Raw genomic sequence first — 21,274 nt, forward strand, 5'->3', positions numbered from 1 at the left:
GAGGAGGTGGTAAATATTATAAAAATGGTGTATTTGCAAGTATGAAATTTGCAAAAAATCAAAAATTACCATAATTACGTTTTATTAGAGCCAGTTCAAATCTGAGTTACATATGAAAAATCTCAGGAGAAAAGGCAGAATTCTGATAGTACAGTATATGTAGTATACTAGTAGAGGAATAAGTAAAATATTATTCCTGTTTACAGAGAATTTCTATCTTCCCATCTAGGCTCTAGCTTATATTTATGGACATACTATTCACCATTGTTAGCATCAGGGTGATTTTCTACAACTGCATTAAATAAAAGATCATCAAAGTAATAATAATTGCTTTCCTTGCCTAACAAATTTATACTGTTTGAAACATTCTCCCAGATGATGTTCATAGTCATCTGAGAAGGAAAGAATAGAGACTTCATGTCATTTCTATTTTACAGAGAAGGAAACTGAGGCTCAGAATGGTAAATCTATTTACCCATTACCAGATTGTAATAGAGTAATGATTGAAAATTATTTTCTATTTTTATGTCCACTTCTTTCCCGGTGCCTGCTATGTTGTTATTAGTAGCAGTAATAGAAAATTGCAAATGATAATAATGATTAACAGTAAAAAATAAGTAAAACAATAATTACTATTTATTTTTATTGACTGATTTTGCAGTATGGGGATTAATACCAGGGTCTCACACAGTTCCAGTTCTGGCTACTTTTATTACCAAACACCAGTTCTGATCCAAGTTTCATTAACACCGCATTTAGTGCTTTTTTCAGGTTTCATAGTTAAGACTGGGCACCATTCTGCACAAATGTTATGCCTTTTCTACCGTTGAGGAAAACACTCCAAAATGAAAAGGAACCTCAATGCTTACCATTAACAGATCCATGTGCATGTGATTTCTACAACCTATGTAGTTCCAGTTACCAGAGGTGCAGTGGATTTCAATCCTGGCTGCACATGAGAACATGGGAAGACCTTTAAATAAGCAGTACCCAGATCCATTCTCGGCAGTCCTAGTTTGACTAGGACAGGACTTGCACCTGGGCATGTCAGTGTTCCCCTGGTTCATGGGCAGTGTGGGCTGTAAAGTTGTAAGCCACCCAAACCCGCTTCCTCGTTGCAGGTCACACATGAGCAAAGATGGCAGTGATATTCCATTTCCACTAGTTATTGGAGGAGGGAGTTTGATAAGAAAGACACTACACTTTCAGAGCTAGAATTATTTCTACCTGAAGCCATGCCTAGCCTAGAGCTCATTTCTCTTGAGGAGTATAGCAGATATGATCCTCATAACAACAGCCTCACTCATTACCTTTACAGCCACATCCAAATGGACATCTAACTAGGGCCTGAAAGTAAGCACCATTAGCTGTTCGTCTGATTATGCCCTTTTATATGCAACTTCAACTTGATGATTCATTACAAGTCATGCTTTGAAGTAGCAGCAAAGAGTTTTCTTGGCTGAAAGACCCCGGTGTTGTTCTTTCTTGCCTCTAATTTGTCTCAGTCACAGTTAGGCCACAATGTCAAACTGGCAAAGCACGGAAAGAAGTCATATAACTAGGAGTCAAGAAACCTGGTTTCTCATCTTAATACTAAAACTAGCTTGTGTAAGTCAGCGGTTCATTTCTCTGCCAGTACAATAGGAAGATTGGACTGTTTTGCAGATGAATCAGCAGATGGTATCAGTCTGTAAACCTTTGCCTTTCTTTGCTAACTTTTGTATGTTTGTTTGGGAATACTATGGAAGTCTCAATTTCTTTATCAGTCTCTCCCTTCCTTTCTTCCACCTTCTTATTACCTCTCAATAAATGGATTTCAATTTCATGCCCCCTGTTGCCTGCCGGTAATACCCAAAATGCCTAAGTTGGCATTCACTATGCCCTCTTCCATTGGGCTTTAGCAGTCCTTTCTGATCTTGCTTTCCACCATTCTTCTTCACATATGCTACCGTCTAGACAAACATCATTATTTATTGTTCTGTGTGCATGTCTTGCAATGAATCATCTTTCCAAAATCCTCTTTATCCTATTCCCACATGCCCCAAATTGCATCCGCTTAAGTGCCATGTCTCTTAGGAAGCTTAAGATTCTCCAAGTTCCTTTCTCCAGCTCTGAAGGCACTGGTTGTCTTGTACTTTGAATCTTGTACTTTGGCTCTTTGCTTTCATGGCTCTTTCTCCCCTATTAGAATGGGAGCAACTTGAGAGCAAGATCCAGGTGGGACTCATCTCTGTATCCCCAAGAGAACCAAGTAAATTGCTCTGCGTGTAACCGGCAGATATTCAACAAATATTTATTGAGTAAAGAAAAATGCAATGCAGCCTTTTAGAAGGACAGCAAGGAAAGCTTTCCCTTTTTAGGCTTCCAACTGAGCTTCCTATGACACACAAGCTCAATACTCTCGGGCTTCAAGGGTATTCTGAGACCTAAAGTAAGTATTCAATATACTAGGGATTTTGTGAGAGCATTTGTGTCCAAGAAGGGATGAACACAAGTGATCCTATACAGTCTCCATGGGATCTTAAGTCCAAACTGGGATGAGAAGTCATAGGCATGGGCTATAAGCAGTCACATTAGAGGGCCAAGCATGGGAGTTCCAGGAAGTGAGGTATGGGTGGGTACCCTGGAATAGGACTGTCAGAGGACCCATGGACCAACTGGACTGGAACTGGACTAAGAAGAGCTAAATGTCCTTTTTTGTCTCTTTTCTCCACAATGTTTTTTTTTTTTTTTTTCTGTCTGGGTGTTTATCAAGTGTATAGCCAGGCTGAAGACAAAAAAAAAAAAAAGTAGTTCTGAGCTGTTTTCTTCTGCCCACATTTTACATTTGAGATTCCACCAAGGCTCTAGAATACAGAAAAGTAGATGTCCCTGTCTTGTAATCTGTCACTTCTTGAGCCTCTACTAGATAACTAGGTGCTTTATAGACTACTTCTACTGTTTCACACACACACACACACACACACACACACACACACACACACACATCTTGCCTGTGGTAGAGGTGCTAGCCCATACTACTCATAGTGGGGAAATAAAAAGTAAAGCTGACCTAATTACAACAGCATGCTATCAAAACCAAACAACTCCTTCCATTTACAGGGTAGTTGGAAAGGCACAGGTATACACATGCCACCCTTCCTTGTTATAGCAATCCAATGGGCACAATTATGAGCCTCTTATACAAATGAGAGGCTCAGACAGGTTATGATTTACCTGAAATCCCACAGCTGGGAGAGACGGGGTCAAATTTAAAACACATATCAAGGGAAGTAATGGAGGATGGGGTTTTAACCACACATTCTCTCTAGTCTATAGAATTCCACCAAATGGCGGTCATTTTCTTTTGATTCTTGGTCCAAAACGTAGGTTTCATTACAAACTTACTGCCCTCTCCAAAACATTTGGCTCCTTCCTTTCCCATCCTCTGCCAAATGGTGGTGAGCAAATATCTTAGCATGTGTGGGTTTATGGAGAGACAATAGTCATCAGTTCTCGATTTTATGCAGCTTTCTTAACACCCTCCCTAATATCCACCTATACCCCACCTCGGGCGAAAGAGCAGGGGGAAGATTGATTTTTCTTCTCCTTCAGCCCTAGCCTTCTACAATGATCTCTTGCTTTCTGTGACATTCCTCCATGCGCATCCTATAGCCTTCCTTTCCCCTTAGCCATCAACTATCTTTATGGAACACTCTGGAGTTAGACTCCAGAAACGGCAGAGAATGAAAACCAAACAGTAGATTACTAAAGCATATGCATAATAAGTTCAAACAAGAAAATGTGGATAATGGCCAGCAACGCCCATTACTGCAGGAGCAAGTCTGTTCCTAATACTTTTAGAGCAGATACAAATGCCACTTACAGCATTAGTCACCTCAGTGAAGAATTGATGGCTGTGTGCCTAAAAAAGGTCTTGCAAATATCCTTCCTCCAAGCCCAGAAGCTTATTACCAGAGAGAGGAAAGAAACTAAGCAGGGCTGTTAAACCCACATGCTCTAGGGCCCGTGTGTGTGGCCCTACCTACTTTAATATCTATACTCAGGCAGAACGAAGGGCTTCTTACCCTGGCTCTTACTGCTCTCATTATCATCCAAGAACATAGCTCACACCGGGCTTTGACTGACAGCCTATGGGCCATCCTCACTGTGAACAATGGGAAGGCAGAATCATGGCTTTTCCTCTCGGTCTTTCCCTTTGCTTAGTGTGATGTCTGAATGAATGCCCAGATAGAAGAGAAAGGCATACACCCTTCTGTCCTCTTCATTCTCCCCCAAATACTAAATCTCTTTGTAGAAATTATACACTTGCATTTTGTAAAGCCAGAACCGGTAAGAGAAAGCAGCATTGAGTGATGCTACCTGTTTTCTCTTATATGTAGAACCTAGATTTCAATAGATGTGGGGGATCTACATGGAGGGCCACAAAAATAGAAACTGGGGAGAGTGGAGGAAGAGATCGTAATGGAGGTGGGAAATAGAGAGAGCAATGTAATATATATAACAGGAAATAAAGTAGGGGGGAAAACTAACTGGGGAAAGAAAGGTAACCAAGTAGAGGAGGCACAGGAAAGGCTAGCGAAGGAGAGGAATAAATGGCAACACAGCATAACACATATGCATGAAGATGCTATGATGAACCATCCATTACTCTATATGCTAACCTAGAAAATTAATTTAAAAGACAACAAACTCACATGGTCAAAAGAAGACGTGCTAATTTGTATACGCCAAAGTAATGCTTGCTGTAAAAGAAGGAGGTGGCTAAGGCAGAAAAAAAGTACTGTGGGGTGAGAGAGATGATTATGTGTTGAAAAGAGCTTGCTGCCCTTGTGAAGGAACCACATGTGAACTCCAGCATTCACATGGTGGCTCACTCCTATCTGTAACTTCGGTGCCAGGGAACGTGACACCCACTTCTGGCTTTCATGGGCAAAAGGTGCATGATACATACATACATGCAGACAAATATTCACATGCTTAAAATAAGTCTTTAAAACTGAATGTGTTATATAAAAAGCATACCAAATATCTAGTTTCCAGCAACATCTCTGCATTTTATAGCCCAAGGGATGCTGGGCAATTTGCTTCCTACTGAGCCACTCTTTCTTTGAGATGGGTAGGGTAAAACCTACCTCACACACTTACCAATGATAAAAATATGCAATGAATGAGAAAAAGCATACAGGCCCATGTCTGGAATAGAAAAGGGTCCTGAATAAAATTCCATCAAGGAACAATATTGCTGTTTGCAAAGTCACTCGACTGCCATGGAAGGAAGCCCTTTACATGGCACCAGGTGCCTGCCATTTCTAATTGCTCTGGGAAAAATGGGTAGAGCAATGAAATCCACTCACATGCTAGGTCAATGGAAGGGGTAACGATGGAGAGAGGTTAGGATGGTGACACACTCGGAATACCAGAAGCAACACAGCACCTTCAACAGCAAAGGTGGAAGCTACTGACAACTCTTTGGTGTAGAGTGGGTGAGCAGAAGAGGCAACTTGCTCCCCAAGCCTGCCATTCAGGTTGCTTGTTAGCACATGGGGTTAATCATCCGCTTCAGCTCAGGGGAAGAAACATGTGTAGCAACTGATTAACTGATAACTCTTCTGGTGTCCAGGAATTTACCAGGAACATCAGCGAAACTAGGGAGGAAAGCGGAGGTGAAGTGATAGGCGGGGAAGGTTTAGAGACGCAACTATACCAGCAATTTGGCTACAGGGCTCTACCATGACCCAACCCATCCGAGTGCTGCCAAGGCTGAAGGCCAGAGGCTTTAACGAAAACTGTACCACATAAGTTTGTTGCTAACTGATTTAAGAGGAAAAAAAAAAAATCTGGCAATGCTGCAGCTTAGACTGAGAAAGCCTGGATGGCCCTGGACAAGTCAGATCAGTTCTTATATTAACTGATACCATTAGATCAGAGCTGCTGCTGCCAGCAGTCCAGAGGATGGGAGTGTGAGAGAAGCAGCAGAAGGGATGGCATGGGGATTGTATTCTATATCCAAAGATGTCGGAGGCAGAGCCGATGTAGAAGGCTAAAAGTTACTGTGTGTGCTGAGCTGACAGGATCTGGCTTGACAACGGGCAGGGCAAAGTTTACCATGGGGGTAGAAGTGCCGCTCCCCAAGCTTCTACTTGGTTAATGTGATGATCAATATATGACTTCTAAACTGAAGCAGATGTCTCCATAGATGTCTGGCCTTTTCTGGCTGCCGCCCATAAGAGGCAATTTGTAGGGAGGGAAGACAGGACTGAGGGAGAAAATTAATAACATATTTCATTTTCTGATTATGAGCCAGGTATTTTGTTTGTTATTCTTTTTAATCCTAAAAAATTATTTGTAGCTATACTTTTTCCCATTTTAGAGATATAAAACCCAAGGTACAGACACGGAAAGTAACATGGACATGCAAATGCATCTGAGGATCAAACCAGAGAATCAGAAAGTGCCAATTGCTCTGTGGAAATCTTGCTGGCATCCACACAAAATGGCATTTACCGAACTGCTCAAAGAAAACGCTGTCAGCATGTACTGAGCCTGCCACAGACGACAGAATTTCTTCCCTCTGCTTTATCTGGACGGGCTTGTTTTTCCTCTAGCTTCCCTCTGCCTTCATATATACTCTAAAATACCTCCCTGCCTCTCCTCTCTAAAAAGAAATTTGTGATGCTATTCATCAAGTGTGAAAGGCTTTCGTGAACACTTCCCACACCAACTCCATTGCTGGCCTTCCTCTGCTATCCTGCTCCCCAGTTCCTCACTCGATGCTGCTGTTTTTACCTGTGCTCCAGCACTGTGCTACCAAACAGAAAGACTCCCTTGAAAAGGATGTCAGGCCAGGTGCAGGGCCGCATGCATTCGGGAGGTTCAGGAGGCTGAGGCAGGAGGATCTAATGCCCAAGTCCTTAATGGACTACATGTTGAGAGCCATTATTCATAGAGACAAAAAAGAATCCTAGAATTTATAAGAAATATGAAAGAACACAGTAAAAACAACACGAAGCAGAAGGAACACAGCCGGAGACATCACATTACCTGACCTCAGATTAGACTATGGTAAAGCTACTGGCACTAAACAGACATGTAGACCAAGGGAACATGACAGAAGAACTAGCAATAAACCCACACAACTATGGAAACCTAATTTCTGATTAAAGCGCCAAGAAAGTGTGCTGGAGGAAAAAACTGCCCCTTCAACAAACTGCCAGCAAAACTCAATAACTTCCTGCAAAATAATGAAATTAGATTTCATAGCTCTCAGCTTGCACAAAAATTAATTCAAAATCAATCAGAGACCTAGATCTTAAACTGGAAACAATGAAACAAAGGGTAAACACTTATGGATATAGTTACAGACAACAAATCTCAGAACAGGAAATAGACCAAGAATTGACAAATGGAACCATATGGATTCAAAGAACCACCACCACCACCACCATCACCAACACCACCTCCACCACCACCATCACCACCATCACCACCACCTCCACCACCACCATCACCACCACCACCACCACCACCTCCACCACCACCATCACCACAATCACCACCACCTCCACCACCACCATCACCACCACCACCACCACCTCCACCACCACCTCCACCACCACCACCACCACCATCACCACCTCCACCACCACCATCACCTCCACCACCACCACCACCTCCACCACCACCACCACCTCCACCACCACCACCACCACCATCACCACCACCACCACCACCACCACCACCACCACCACCACACACCACAACCACCACCACCACCACCACCACCACACACCACAACCACCACCACCACCATTATAAACAATAGCAATAACAAGTGAGTAGAATAAACAGCCAAGAGAACGGGGAAAGTCTTCATCAGCTAGACAACATACAAGGAGTTAATATCTCCAATAAATAGTTTTAAAATTCTAAAAAGTAAACACCAAAGAAATAGTTATCAATTAGAACATGGGCCAACCATCTGAACAGACACTGGTGGCTGGATAAGAATGTCCCCCCATAGGCTCATATATTTGAATGTTTAGTCATCAAAGTGTGGAACTGTTAGAAAGGATTAACAAGATGAGGAGGTGTGACCTTGTTGGAGGAAGTGTGTCACTGGGGGTGGACTTTGAGATTTAAATATCTCATGCTGGGCCCAGTCTCCCTCTCTGCCTACGGATCAGGATGTAGAACTCTCAGCTACTCCTCCAGCACCCTGCCTGCCTGCCTGCACGGTGCTATGCTCCCTGCCTTGACGATAATGGACTGAACCTCTGAAACTGTAAACGAGCCCCCAATGAAATGTTTTCCTTACAAGAGTTGACTTGGTGATGGTGTCTCTAAACAGTGACTAAAAGAAGATAGTTCTCAAAGGAAGACCAGATACATTTTCAAATATTCAACATCTCTATCCATCAAAGAAATGTAAATTAAAACGACATTGAGATCCCATCTCACCCAGTGAGAATGGCTGACATCAAGAAAACAATATGGGGAAAGAGGAACACTTACATACTCCTGGTGGGAGGGTAAGCTGGTGACGCCACTATGTAAAGTAGCGTGGGGGTATCTATAAAACCAATAGAACTTCTTTTTACCCAGCTATACCACTCCCGGGCATAAACTCAAAGGACTCTATATCCGGCCACACTGTTTGTCGCACGTCCATGTTCACTGTAGCTCTGTTGGTGATAGCTAGGCCCCGATGTCTATCAACAGATAAATGGATAATGAAAAAGTGCTGCCTATACACAAAGGACTTTTAGTCATCCATAAAAAAAATGAAATTTTCAAAAGGAAAATGGAGAGAAATGCAAACAAATTGTTTTAAGCCGGTTAACCCAGGCTCCAGAAAGACAGCTGCTCTACACTGTCTCTCATAGCCACACCTTAGTTTCTAACTGTGAAGTGCACAACTGGCAGGAGATACGAGTAAAGGGCAGCAAACTAGAAGGCGACTCAGGCGACTGGGAAACAAAAGAGGCTCTAAGAGAGCAGGTCGGGAAGACAATAGAACAAAGTAGAAGGGGGAATACTGAAGGTGCAAATATACAGCAAGGAAGGGGAATCAAGGAGATGGGGAATGGGCGATAAGAATCAACTAAAATGAAATATGCATTAAAATCTCATACTGAAACCTACTAATTACTTGGCAAGCTAATTTTAAAAATTACAATCAAAAAAGCAAGACATGGGAGGACACGTGACAAGAGGGAGAGAAGGAGGGCAGGAGCAAGGGAGGAAGATACCTCCAACCCTAGAAAGTTCCCATGGTGAAAAGCAGCTTGGTTCAGTTCTGCTTCCCATAGCATTGCTAAACATTTACCTTCCTTGTGGTGAGCCACTGGCCTGGGAGCTGGTCTCTTTATATGGAAAGAGGAGGTCTTTGTGGTCCCAGAACCTGGCACAGGTCCATTGGTGGCCTTTGGAGTAGCCTTGGTCCCTCCATCCTGCAACCTAAATACCAACTTCCCCACATCCATCTCTGGGCAGGGCTCCGATTGGTAGTCAGAAACAGATCTATTTGGGGACTTTCTTCCAGGGTCAGTTTCCCCACTTTTCTGAATGGGTAGTTTGAGGTGCTGCGGTAGCTTGGGGGGATCCAGGTTGCTAGTGATTGTACCATTAGGAGTTTGATGCTGGGTTTCATCTGAAAAAAATAAATTGGTACAAAGAAGAAAGATTAATCATGACCTTCATGTATACATATTTAAATCTGAAAATCTGCACACATTTTCAAAATTGTTATTCTAGTACAGACTGACTACATCCCACAAGAACAGTCTCCACCCTGCCTGACTTGCATGGAGTCACAGGTCTCATTCAAATGAGGTTCAATTTAAGATGTTCGGATGACTTTCACCGACACAACTGAATCAACTCGAGTCTCCAATCTGCTTTATTCAAAAGGATGCAATTCAAAAGGGACAGAGTGCCCAATCAATTGCATAATTTACTCTTTCTAAATAAATGCATCAACTAATTCCCAAGTAGCACTTTTAAAAGCAATTTTTTAAGGTTTCTCCAATTTCAAGCTAACAAGCCTAACAGAATTTAATTTCTTTCTCTATCCATGTAAAGATCTCCTCAAATAGCCAATTTACATTCTTCCTCTAGCCTTTGTGCTCTGTAATTTCCTGTGCCCATTAGAATAAGATTTTAAGTGATTCTGAATATAGTTAAAGCTTTAAAGAACACAATAACAGACAGAAAGACTTTCTCTAGAAAAATAAGCCCACACACATATATTTAAAATTTTTCAAAACTACTTTAAGTTATTCGCTGTGTCTGAAAAAAAAATCAACGAATGCCCCAGATTCATAATATCCACTATGGACGTTGTCACCTTCATTAATAATAGAAAACTTAGGGCTGGGGTTAACAACTCAGTGATAGAGCACTGGTATGGGACGTACAAGGTTGTTGGTTTCATTCCCGGCACCCCAAAAATAAATAAATAAATGAAACAGACATGTATATAAAGCTCATGTTAGAGCCCAGTAGTTAGGCATACTGTCTCTGTTCAGCAAAGGGAGACATTTGAGAGCTGTATTCAGCAAAGGTGACACAGGGCCCTTATTTGAAACCTGTTTCTTGTAATGAGATAGTGAGAAATTTTAAACATTGACTAGACAATTAATCTTAAGGATCTGGTTTCATTTATATATAATTATTATACTGATCATTTAGAGTTAATCATTGAACTCTGGCCGAGAAATTGGTGGGAGTCATAGACAAATCAAAATTGTTCAGACAAACAATAGCTTGGAGGAGTAAAAAAATCATGCTTTGTAAGAAAATATTACATTATACAGAGTGAGCAGGTTATGTCTAAGTATATAATATATAATATATATATATATATGTATTGACATATATGCATGTAACAACAATCAATAAAAAAGGAGGCCATGGGAGTATTTGAAAGAAGAAAAGGAAGGGAAAGGGGAATAGTGCAAATACATTATAATTTCAAAAATGAAAGAATTTTAAAACAAAAATATATTTAAAAAGCAAATAAGTTCAGTTTGTCTTGAGCATTTATGATAAAAGATGTGAGTAGCTAGATATGGGTCTATGCTAGCTAGGTGCTATTTCAGTAAGGCCTGAATAGGAATATGAACATTACCTCTGGTAGGTGGAAAGGAAGCATTGTCAAATAGATGTTTCCAGAACATCTAGTATGAAAAGCAGATCAGAGTGGACAAACTAGAGATTTCAAAACATATGGGAATGCTGATGACAATGACCAAAACTGCAACAGCACCCGTAAAGAAACACGGTCTCTTTGTTAAAGAGGTGGACTGGAAGGTGCAGTTAGTTGCACACTCCTGTAATCCTAGCACTTGGGAAGTTGGGGCAGAAGGATTGAAAGTTCAATATTAGCATAGGCCACATAGCAAGGCCCAATGTCAAACAAATAATACAGTCTTAGAATGGCCAAAGATTTGATATAGGATATGAAAGGGTCTATGATAGTGGGGGAAGGATTTACTAAAATATTATATACAGGCAGAATATAAATTTGAAGATCAAATAATGAGATGCCATTTGTCAAGAAAAGTGGCGAACAGTATTGGCTGCTCCTTAGAATGGTGGTGGGACACATTGTAAGAAGTACAGTGTTACATCTACTAGGCATGTGGGATTTGGGATAAGATAGAAGGGGAGAATTGCTGCTCTTTAATTTGGTCATGGTATCAACTGGACAAATTACTCTCCTTCTCTGAGCCACAAATGACTTTCTGAAGCTCAGGTACCTACTTCATACTGGAATATCGAGGATTAAATGAGATTATAGGTTCACGCCCACTTAAAATGCACAGAATGAAAAGATAAGACTACTGTAATTAGCACTGACCAGAATACAGGAATATTTGAAGCACCATCCTGTATTGGTGAGAAAGTAAAATGGCACATGTGCTTTGGAAATTAGCTTGGTCGCTCTGCAAAAGTCTAACTTTAGAGTAAATGTATACTCGGCAATACACTCAAGACAACTGAAGTCAGACATTCCCCCAACAACCTGAATACTCATAGCAGTACTATTCATAAAACACAAATACAATTTCAGTGCCCATTCACTGAGGAATGGATAAACATAACGTGGTATAGTCACACCCTGGAATATCATATAGCAGCAGAAAATATACATACACACCCCAGAATAAGTTGCTAGCCATAAAAGATTATATAGAATATGAGTCCATTTATATAAAAATTTCAGAATAAACAAGTCTTCAAGGTTAGCGAGTCATTGCCAGAGGCTGGGGAGGGGAAAGAATTGGAAGATTTCCTTTTTAGGATAATGCAAATATTTTCAGATAAGGTAGTTGTGCAAAATACATTTTACTGGGATTTATAATTTAATGGGGTTTATTTTATGACCTGGGCATTATTTATCAGTCCAAAAATTAGTGGGTAAACTGTAATCTCACTGAAGATCTGGTACAAAGCCCTCATCATAGAGCAGGGCAAATTGAACCCCAGTTCAATTTACTCAACAGGCTAGTGACCAAAATGAAATTAGACCTGAGGTCTACTGACACCCAGTTAATTCATCTAATACACTCAGTAATTGGGCACTTATTATGTAGCAAGTTCTGTGTTGGTGTAGGGCATAAAGTTCTAAAAAGTTCTGTTAGTATAAGTTTTTTGGAGGGAACATTATAAATAAATTAATTTCATAAAAACCTAATTATGGGGCAACAAAACAAGCATCCGGTACTCCCATTTTCCACTTTCTATTCCTCCTCTATGGAAGTGATCCCTTGAGCTAGATAATCCCTTTCTATTCATATTCGTAATATAACTATTCATTCACATTATAAATATGTACTGAACACACACAATGTATATATAGCAGGGATTGGTCCCAGACCCGGTGATAAAAATGGATCTAACGTTCTTAGGGGGAAAGTAGCTACTAAATATGTCATCAAGTAGTAACAGGTGACATGAATAAAACAAAGCAGTGTAAGGGGACAGGAAGGGAGAAATGTTTAACTTGGGTGCTCAGAAAAGGTCTCTACAAGGAGATGGCAATGTAAACTTGAGACCCATAAGGAATATCAAGGGTCATGAAACTAGAGAACAGAGAGCAAAAGGGACAGAAAGTACATAAAGAAAGTTCAGATAGATAAGCACGGGGCACTGAAAACAGCATAAAAACAATTTTATTCAAAACATGAAGAGAGGTCACTAGAAGTTTGGAGCAGAGGGACGAGGTCATGGGCTTCACATTTTTGAAAGGATGGAGAATTTGCTGGCTGCTTTGGAAAATGGATTAGAGGCATTCAAGCAGGCCAGCACAGACAGCTGGGAAGAGATGGTACAACCTCAGAGTGTGTGGTCCAAAGGAAAACCAAGGATTTCATATGTGATGTACATCCACAGCCCAATGAATTGCTGATGGACCTAATGTGAGAGCGAATGGACAAAGAGCTACCAGGAAAGACCAACACTCTTGACCTCAGTGTTCTGGAGCTGGAAGTTGAGAGGGGAGGCATCACGAAAGGAGTAGGTTCAGAAGCAATAGAAAATCAAGAGTTGCTTTGGGCTGAGGAAGCGATGTGGAGCTTAGTGATAGAATGATCACCTGTCATTGTACAAAGGACTAGGTTCCAGCCACCACCATTAAAATAAAATACAAATCATGGTCCATTCCTCTTGAATTTCTAATGTCAGATGTGAATGGAAAGGGTAGAACGAATCCTGTATCTAAATGAACTGGGGAGTCCTCTGCAACATTTAGACGCTTTTTACATGCAAGAAACTTAGGCGGTGTACAAGAAAAGCATGGGAAAGGAGGTTAAGACCTTTGGAGTCTTCAAATATCAAAATTAGAAAAAGAAAAGCAGTAGAGGGGGATGAGGTGGATGAAAAGAGAGGGATCAAGTTTAGTGTCCTGAAAGCCAAGTCTAGTGCCCCACAAAGAGAGAGGGGTTACCTGTCACATGTAGCTCACCAATTCACAAGAACAGTGCAGTGCTTGGTTTGGTCATGAGGAGATAAAAGTAGTTAGAGGAGTGGCAGGGGCTAAGGCCTATTTAGGACAAGTACAGTCTCCTCAGGAAGAATCATCCCAGTGGATGATGCTCATTTTTTCACATAGCCATATCTTCCTCTGTCCTATAAGCTCCTTGAGGGCAGGGGCATGTGGTTTAATTTCATTTGGCCTCTTTCAAATTACTTGGAACATGGCCATCATTCAACCCATGGTAGCTGCATTTAAATTACATTCTCAAAACATTAGCAAGAATCTTGTACACATATTTCAATGAACTAGAGTAACATACCGATGAATAACTTGGATTTGCTGCTAGCCTTGCAAGGGATCATGCAGGATTCACCCCTTCCCCATCCACTTCCAGTAATCTAATTTCCTCTTAGAATACAAACTATAAGCCTTGCTTCTTCTGACTGCTTGTAAGCCAAAGACCTATGAAGGGTCTATCATTGCATGGAGGAAATAGTCACACTCCCATTTCTGTCCTCCAGTATTTTCTTTGTATGTAGCTGTCGTACTAACCACTGACCTTCACTTTCCTCGAGGGAAGAAGTGTAGAACACTGTCTTCTCTCTCAGCAAACGCTTCGAGATTGTGATTGGTTTGTGCCTTCTTGCTGTCACTCGAGGCGGAGGCACTGGAGGTATTTGGCTATCCTCAGGTGGACCCAAATATATCTGTAGAGAAGGAAGGAAGATACCCAAGAGATAATTAGCAAACTACTCCTTGATGCAGTCCAGCACTGTATCTGGTTGACCATGTGGATGCTAAAGCGGCTAATGGGACTGGAGGGATTTTCTTGCTCCCTCTAACTACCAGCAAGTGTTCAGATGTCTCCTACCATAATGAATGCATAGAACTGACCCCCTCTGTGTGGAGAAAGAATGTCGATATAAATAGTGAAGCAACCCTGGACTTTATACTTACTACCAGTGAGACTTTAGGTAAGACATCTACCTTTGAATCTCAGCATCCTCTCTCAATTGGAATAAGAGGATAGCAGCAACTACCCAACAGGCCTGTCGAGCTACTTTGTATGGGTGGAGGTGAGGGTAAAGGGTTACTAAACACATTCCTGCGTACATATACGTGTATGCACTCAAAATTTCAAAAAGGATACTTAAGTATCTAGATATGCAGGTTGTCTCAATACTGAGGAAGAAAAAGAAGAAAAATGGTTTTCTCTCATATTATTTTGATCACCTACAGAAATTTTCATAATATGGCATGTTAATTATTTAAAAATAGAAGGAAAATAAAATTGAGAAGAATATCAAAAGTGCCTTGGATTATGTGTGTGTGTGTGTGTGTGTGTGTGTATGATTCTTGAGGAGTACAAGAATAGCTGTGATTAGAATTGCTAACATGTGAAATGCCTGTGTAAAAGTGGCAAAATTAACAGGAACATTGTACATACAATCACAAGCCAACATGGATTTCATGGGTGACAGTAAGAGATGATGAAACAGTGGTAAGCAGATGAGTATTGAGCTGCATGATTCTAGGACACAGTGGGTTCTCCTCCTATCAGAGAACTGAAATAGCTAGCTAGCATTTTGGGAACTCCTACTCCATTACTGTAATAGTCACAAATACCCCTTCCTATGCTTTATACATGCCAGAACCTTTGTATCGATTGCTCATTATACGCAGAGAACTCATTTCTCTCTCCAACTATCCATGTGGCTTACTTGTTCTGTTTTACTTGCCCTTCTTATAAAGGCCTTCCAATTCAATGCATCTAAACTTTGACATACCTCCCTCTACCCAACACTTCCTATTTCTTTCTTCCCTGAATTTTTATGTTTTGTTATTTTGACATTTATCACGTTTTAAACATACATACACAAATACATTTAAATAAACATATATTTTCACTTAGTTTATTTCCTGTCTCCTAACTAGTTTTATTATTGTTATTACCATTGTTGTTGTTAACTCTTCCCTTCTCCTCTCCATTTTCTCTCTGCGGCCCCACCAATGTCTGCTTAAACATTTCCACACCCAGTATTCCTCTTAGCATGTCCAGACCACACATGTTCTATTACCCTCCCTGCTCTTCTCCCCTGAAGCCTCTTTTGTCTTCTCTCACGGGCCCCTTCCCAGTTTCCTGGCATCTACACAAAGTCACTTCCATCTAAATGCACATCTTTAAAAACTTGCTAGGATCTCTATATGAGAAAGAATAGTAGTGTTTCCCTTTCTGAATCTGGGTTGCCTCAATATATTTTTTAATTCCATCTATTTTCCTTCAGATTTCATTTTTCTTTATGGTTGAATATAATCCATTGTATATGTGTACCACATTTTCATTCTTCATTCATCTGTTGTTGGGCATCTAGGCTGGATTCATCTCCTTGCCACTGGGTACAGAACAGCAGTAAACAAGAGTGTGCAAGTATCTCTATGGTAGGGTTTAGAGACCTTTGGGCAAATGCTTTGCAATTGCACAGCTGAGTCATATAGTAATTTTATTGTTAGCTTTTGTGTTAGCTAGTTTTATGTCAATTTGATACAAGCCTTATCATCTGAGAGGAAGGAACATCTACTGAGAAGGTATCTCCATAGATGAAAGTTCGGGTAGGCCTGTGGAGCATTTTCTTATTAAGTGATTGATGGTGGAGACATCAATTGTGGGTGGTGACATCCCTAGGCTGGTGATCCCGGGTTCTATTAGAAAAAAGGTTGACCAAGTCATGTGGTTGTTAACAAGCCAGTAAGCAGCACTCTTCCATGGTCTCTGCATCAGCTCCTGTCTCCAGGTTCCTGCCCTGCATGAGTTCCTGCTCTCATTCCTTTTGAGGATGGACTGTTACATGGACCCTTTCATAAGTTGCTTTAGGTCATGGTGTTTCATTACAGCAATAGTAACCCTAACTAAGATAACTTCTCTCTCCCCCTTGCTCCCTCCCTCCCACCTGTCTTTCTTTCTTTTGAAACCTCCACACTGATTTCAATTATGGCTGTACTAGATTTTAAGCTTTATAAAGGCAAGTCTATTATATTTCCCACTCTTTCTGAGATCCATGAGAATGCCTTGACCTGGTGACTCAAAAATCAAACACATTTATAAATAAGACACACAAGGAAAATGCACCCCCTTCCGGAAGACATCATTTCAACTACTTCTTTATAAGATATTGCCATAGGACCTTATTTTCTTGCAGTCTGACACAAGAAAAAAAAACAAAGGACAAAACGAAACAGAAGAAACACATGCACCAGTGGTTTCTGAGCCATTGAGAAGGTAGTTATGACAGTTAGTGTTTCCTGGAGATGATGAAAACAAACAAGGCAAGGCTTTTGATCATTATCACACTTGCAAATTACAGAGATCTATGCAGACAGCAGTGTAGAAAGGGGAGTCTAAGCAGAGCACAGCAGGGCCTTTCTTAGGCAAGGCAATAAAAATGACCATGAAAAATACCAGAGAGGACACAGTTTGCCCCATTACCAAAACTTTCAAAGTACTTCAGATTGAACACAACCCTAATAAAGGTTTTTGATAGAATTAATAAGCTCATTCAAAATTTATAAAATTCAAAGAACTTAACCAAAAAAAATATCTTAAAAGAAAAATAGAGTTGGAGGTCTGCTATTACCTGATTTCAAGCCTTATTATACAAACCTGTGATAATCAAGACAGTGTGGCATTGGCATCAGTGTTAAAATGGATCAACGAATATAGAAAGTCCAAATAAAGTCTTACAAACTACATAAATAATTAGAATTTTTTTCAGAAAGACAACTCAGTACAGAAAGATCAGCCATGATAATGAAATAATTGAAAAGTCATAACACTGTGTTGTGAAAATCAGAATATTAATCCATATCTTATACATTAGATAACATATTTCCTTCAAAGTTATTTTGTGTCTTATGAGAGAGATAATTTTAAGCTTAGCAAATATAACAGCCAAAATTGCATATTTTTATAAGCCTCTATTATAAACCTGAAAACTAGTCCAATTATGCTTTCCTAAGAAAAATATGAATGGTAGCTATAATAAAAAATAATCAATCTAGAAAAAAGATACTAGTAATACATTTTAAGGTACACTATAGAAAAATACAATACACATAATAGTCAATGAGCTAATATCAAATAATAAGAACTAAGCAAGCTTCTAAAACAGAAAAAATGAAGAAAAGTTTAAAGAGACATATGAAAAGGTAGAAAAATAAATAGCTCAGAAACATGAAAATGCAACAGCTTCACTGCCAATCATAAAATGCATTTTAAAAGAACAATACATTACATTTTCCATTAGACTAATATATTCCACTGAACTAGTAAATAAATGGATGAACACCATCTTTATAAGCTCTGTTGAGATAGTGATTTGCTTTTAGCTATATTTGGTTTCATTAAAGCAGCGACTTTAAATGTTCCTTTGATTATCACCACTTCTAGGACTCTCATGGAGCAAAAACACTCACATAATTATATGCTGATAACTTTTATGCAACATTCCTTAAATGAAATTCTAAAATTCATACAACATGAATATGGTCACATAAATTATGATTCATCTAGAGACAAATATTATGTAACTATTAAAACATGATGGAGATTCATGGGAAATGAGATTGAAAGATTTAGTAAATATTTTAAAATAGCCGATAGGACAGTATGAACATGACAGCATGATTTAAACATGGTTTTGCAATGTGTGAGTATGTATTAATCTTTATTTGCTTTTTACTGATGATTAACAAAGAACCTAAATTTTAGGGATCTAACATGCCTGCATTCAAATCTCAGGTGTAACATTTGTTACCTAGTCATCATAAGTAAAGTTATTTAACTTCTCTTAACCTCAGTATTCCAATCTGCCCAGAGAGAGATTACACTTACTTCAAATATAATCAAATATAATGGTCAACTAGTAAATAAAAGTACTTCTCTAGCATTAATCCCTTCTTTTTCTCCTCTCTCTCTTTCCCATCTCTCCCCCTCGCTTTCTCTTTCTCAAGGACTTGTCTATTTTAACAAGAGAATTTCCCTACTGGGGGGAATTTTGTCTCTGAAGGCATCTTTCATGTTGCCTATAGAAATATTTTGTCATCACAAGTGTAGGAGGGGGAATGGTGTGTAGTAAAGAAAGGCCAGGGATGATGCTAAACATGGCGTTCTTATAATATGCAGAACAATCTCTACAATCAAGAACTATTGGCCCAAACTGACAAAATAAAGTCAAGGTTGAAAAAAAAAAACTAACTTTATTAAAACGGGATAAGAATAACAAAATAATTACTAAATGTGGGTGGGTGCCAAAGGTTTTTTTTTTTTCTTTCTAGATTGGGTTTCTAAATATACTTTGAAAAAGTTCAATGGAAGGAGAAAACAGAATACATAGTGTGTTAGTGTTTGTTGGTTGTTTTTTAAATATCCACCCATCTATCCATCTATCCACTCAACCACCAATACATCTGACACTTCAGATAGCACTAAAGGAAGCATTATTCCTGGAGACAACCTCATCATTGCTGCCTCTTGCTCAGTTAGATGTAATGGTTGCCAAGCATTTGTAGCACACTATATCAAAGGATAGTTTCACTTAGATAACCCTATCTCACACTTCAGAGAAAGCAGAGGTCCTTAGAAGGAAATATCTTCAATTTTCTATTTTCTCACTGGCATAAACTCATAAACTCAACTTACCTCATCCCTAGTTTTTATTTCAAAAACCAGAAAGTCCTACTTGTGCCCTCAATCCCGTGTGATCTCTTCCTGGTTCTTGAAGGACCTTCTTGCATAATCTGCTACTTCTGTACATTACTACTTCTCTGTAGCATTCAGACATACTGAACTCTCTCATTCGGACAATTCTCCCTGAGCTGACATCATACACTTTTTCATCTTTACTCCCTAACCTGGTTGACTTCCACTGCTCTTCAATGTGGCCATGACCACACCCCTTCTCTTCCAGAATGATTTTAAATTTCATTATTTATTTTGGTGTGTATCGGTGTTTCACATGCATGTTCATCTGTGAATTACATGTGTGTCATGCCTGGAGGCCAGATGAGAGCATTAGACGCCCAGAACTGGAGTTAGAGATGGGTGTGAGCCTCCATGGGAGAGCTGCAAATTCCACCTGGATCTACTGTAGGCTGGTTCTCTTCACTGCTGAGCCATCTCTTCAGCTCTAGATAATTTTCATAATAATCACCACTAACCTATTTTCCAGATCCAAGCAACTTTTAAACCTGACTTTGACTTTTCAAGAGTATTGCGACAATTACCTAGTCCTTTCCCAATAATGTCTTTCCCATTCCTTTCTACTTTGTTTGATTCTGAGCCTTGCCCTGTGTCTTTCCCTGGTTCTCAATAAATCTTGATATTGTTCAGGATTGCGTTCTCAGTGCTCTTGTGAACTCATGAACACAGACTCGCCACAGCCGTTCCATCCATTCTTACTTCCTGCACTCCCAGACTCATCTAGTTTTTTCTGTACAGTGTATCTAGTTACTCAGTGGTGCTATGGACAACCCAAAAGCAACTCAAACAACATTTCAAAAGGTATCACCACTTGACTCTTCTATTATAATTTCTTACGCAAAATAATGGTAATGCCCAATCTCTGTACATCATCCCAATATCCTCCCTGTCTCCAGTTTCCCATCCATTTACTCACCAAGGTTTCCTAATTGTACCTCCTTCTATCTCTCTGATCTCTCGTCTCCTTACTGACACTGCCTTAGCTCAGAGTTTTATGTCTCTTTCTGATTACTACATGGCCTCCTAATTGTTCTTTCTGCTTCCAGTCACTCCTTTCTTAAATCTGTTTGCTCTGGTATAAGTTGGGTGATCTTTCTTAACTCAAATTTAATTGTGCTGTTCCTCAGTTGAAAAGATCTCAGTGACGCCTCACTGTTTTGAGGACAAAGTTCAAATTGAGTTCCTTTACTAGCAGGAGATACTCTAAATTCTGGCCACTGCTCACAACCTTCAGTTCCTATTTCCCTGTATGGCTCCATTCGCCCCAGACTACCCCTATTCTGTGTTATGATCGCTCTTTCTGCTCTTTGGTGTTTATTTCTTTGACTTTTTAGTACTTCTCTGTCTCTTTGATCTCTCATTCCTGTATGTATCCAGAGTTTCTGTGATGAGCAGACCACATCAATAATGATGGAAGAGGTTACTCATTGCTCATCCTAACACCCTCTTTCTTCTTTTTTTAAAAATATTTATTTATTTATTATGTATACAATATTCTGTCTGTGTGTGTGCCTGAAGGCCAAAAGAGGGCACCAGAC

General features: G+C 39.9%; 1 protein-coding gene across 2 annotated transcripts in view; it reads right to left on the reverse strand.

The window, feature by feature from the left end:
- LOC121444401 (oligophrenin-1-like) overlaps window positions 1–21,274 on the reverse strand; it is a 365,423-nt gene that overhangs the window by 13,594 nt on the left and 330,555 nt on the right. For both annotated transcript variants that reach the window (XM_041646215.1, XM_041646216.1), the window contains 2 exons: window positions 14,541–14,688; window positions 9,329–9,652 (listed from right to left, as the gene is read on the reverse strand). In XM_041646215.1, the coding sequence (XP_041502149.1) occupies window positions 9,329–9,652; window positions 14,541–14,688 (472 nt within the window). The remainder of the gene's footprint in view (window positions 1–9,328; window positions 9,653–14,540; window positions 14,689–21,274) is intronic.

This window comes from Microtus oregoni, unplaced genomic scaffold (genome assembly GCF_018167655.1).
Source record: "Microtus oregoni isolate MIOR12 unplaced genomic scaffold, Mior012 000122F_ref0000035, whole genome shotgun sequence".
NCBI classification, from domain to species: domain Eukaryota; kingdom Metazoa; phylum Chordata; class Mammalia; order Rodentia; family Cricetidae; genus Microtus; species Microtus oregoni.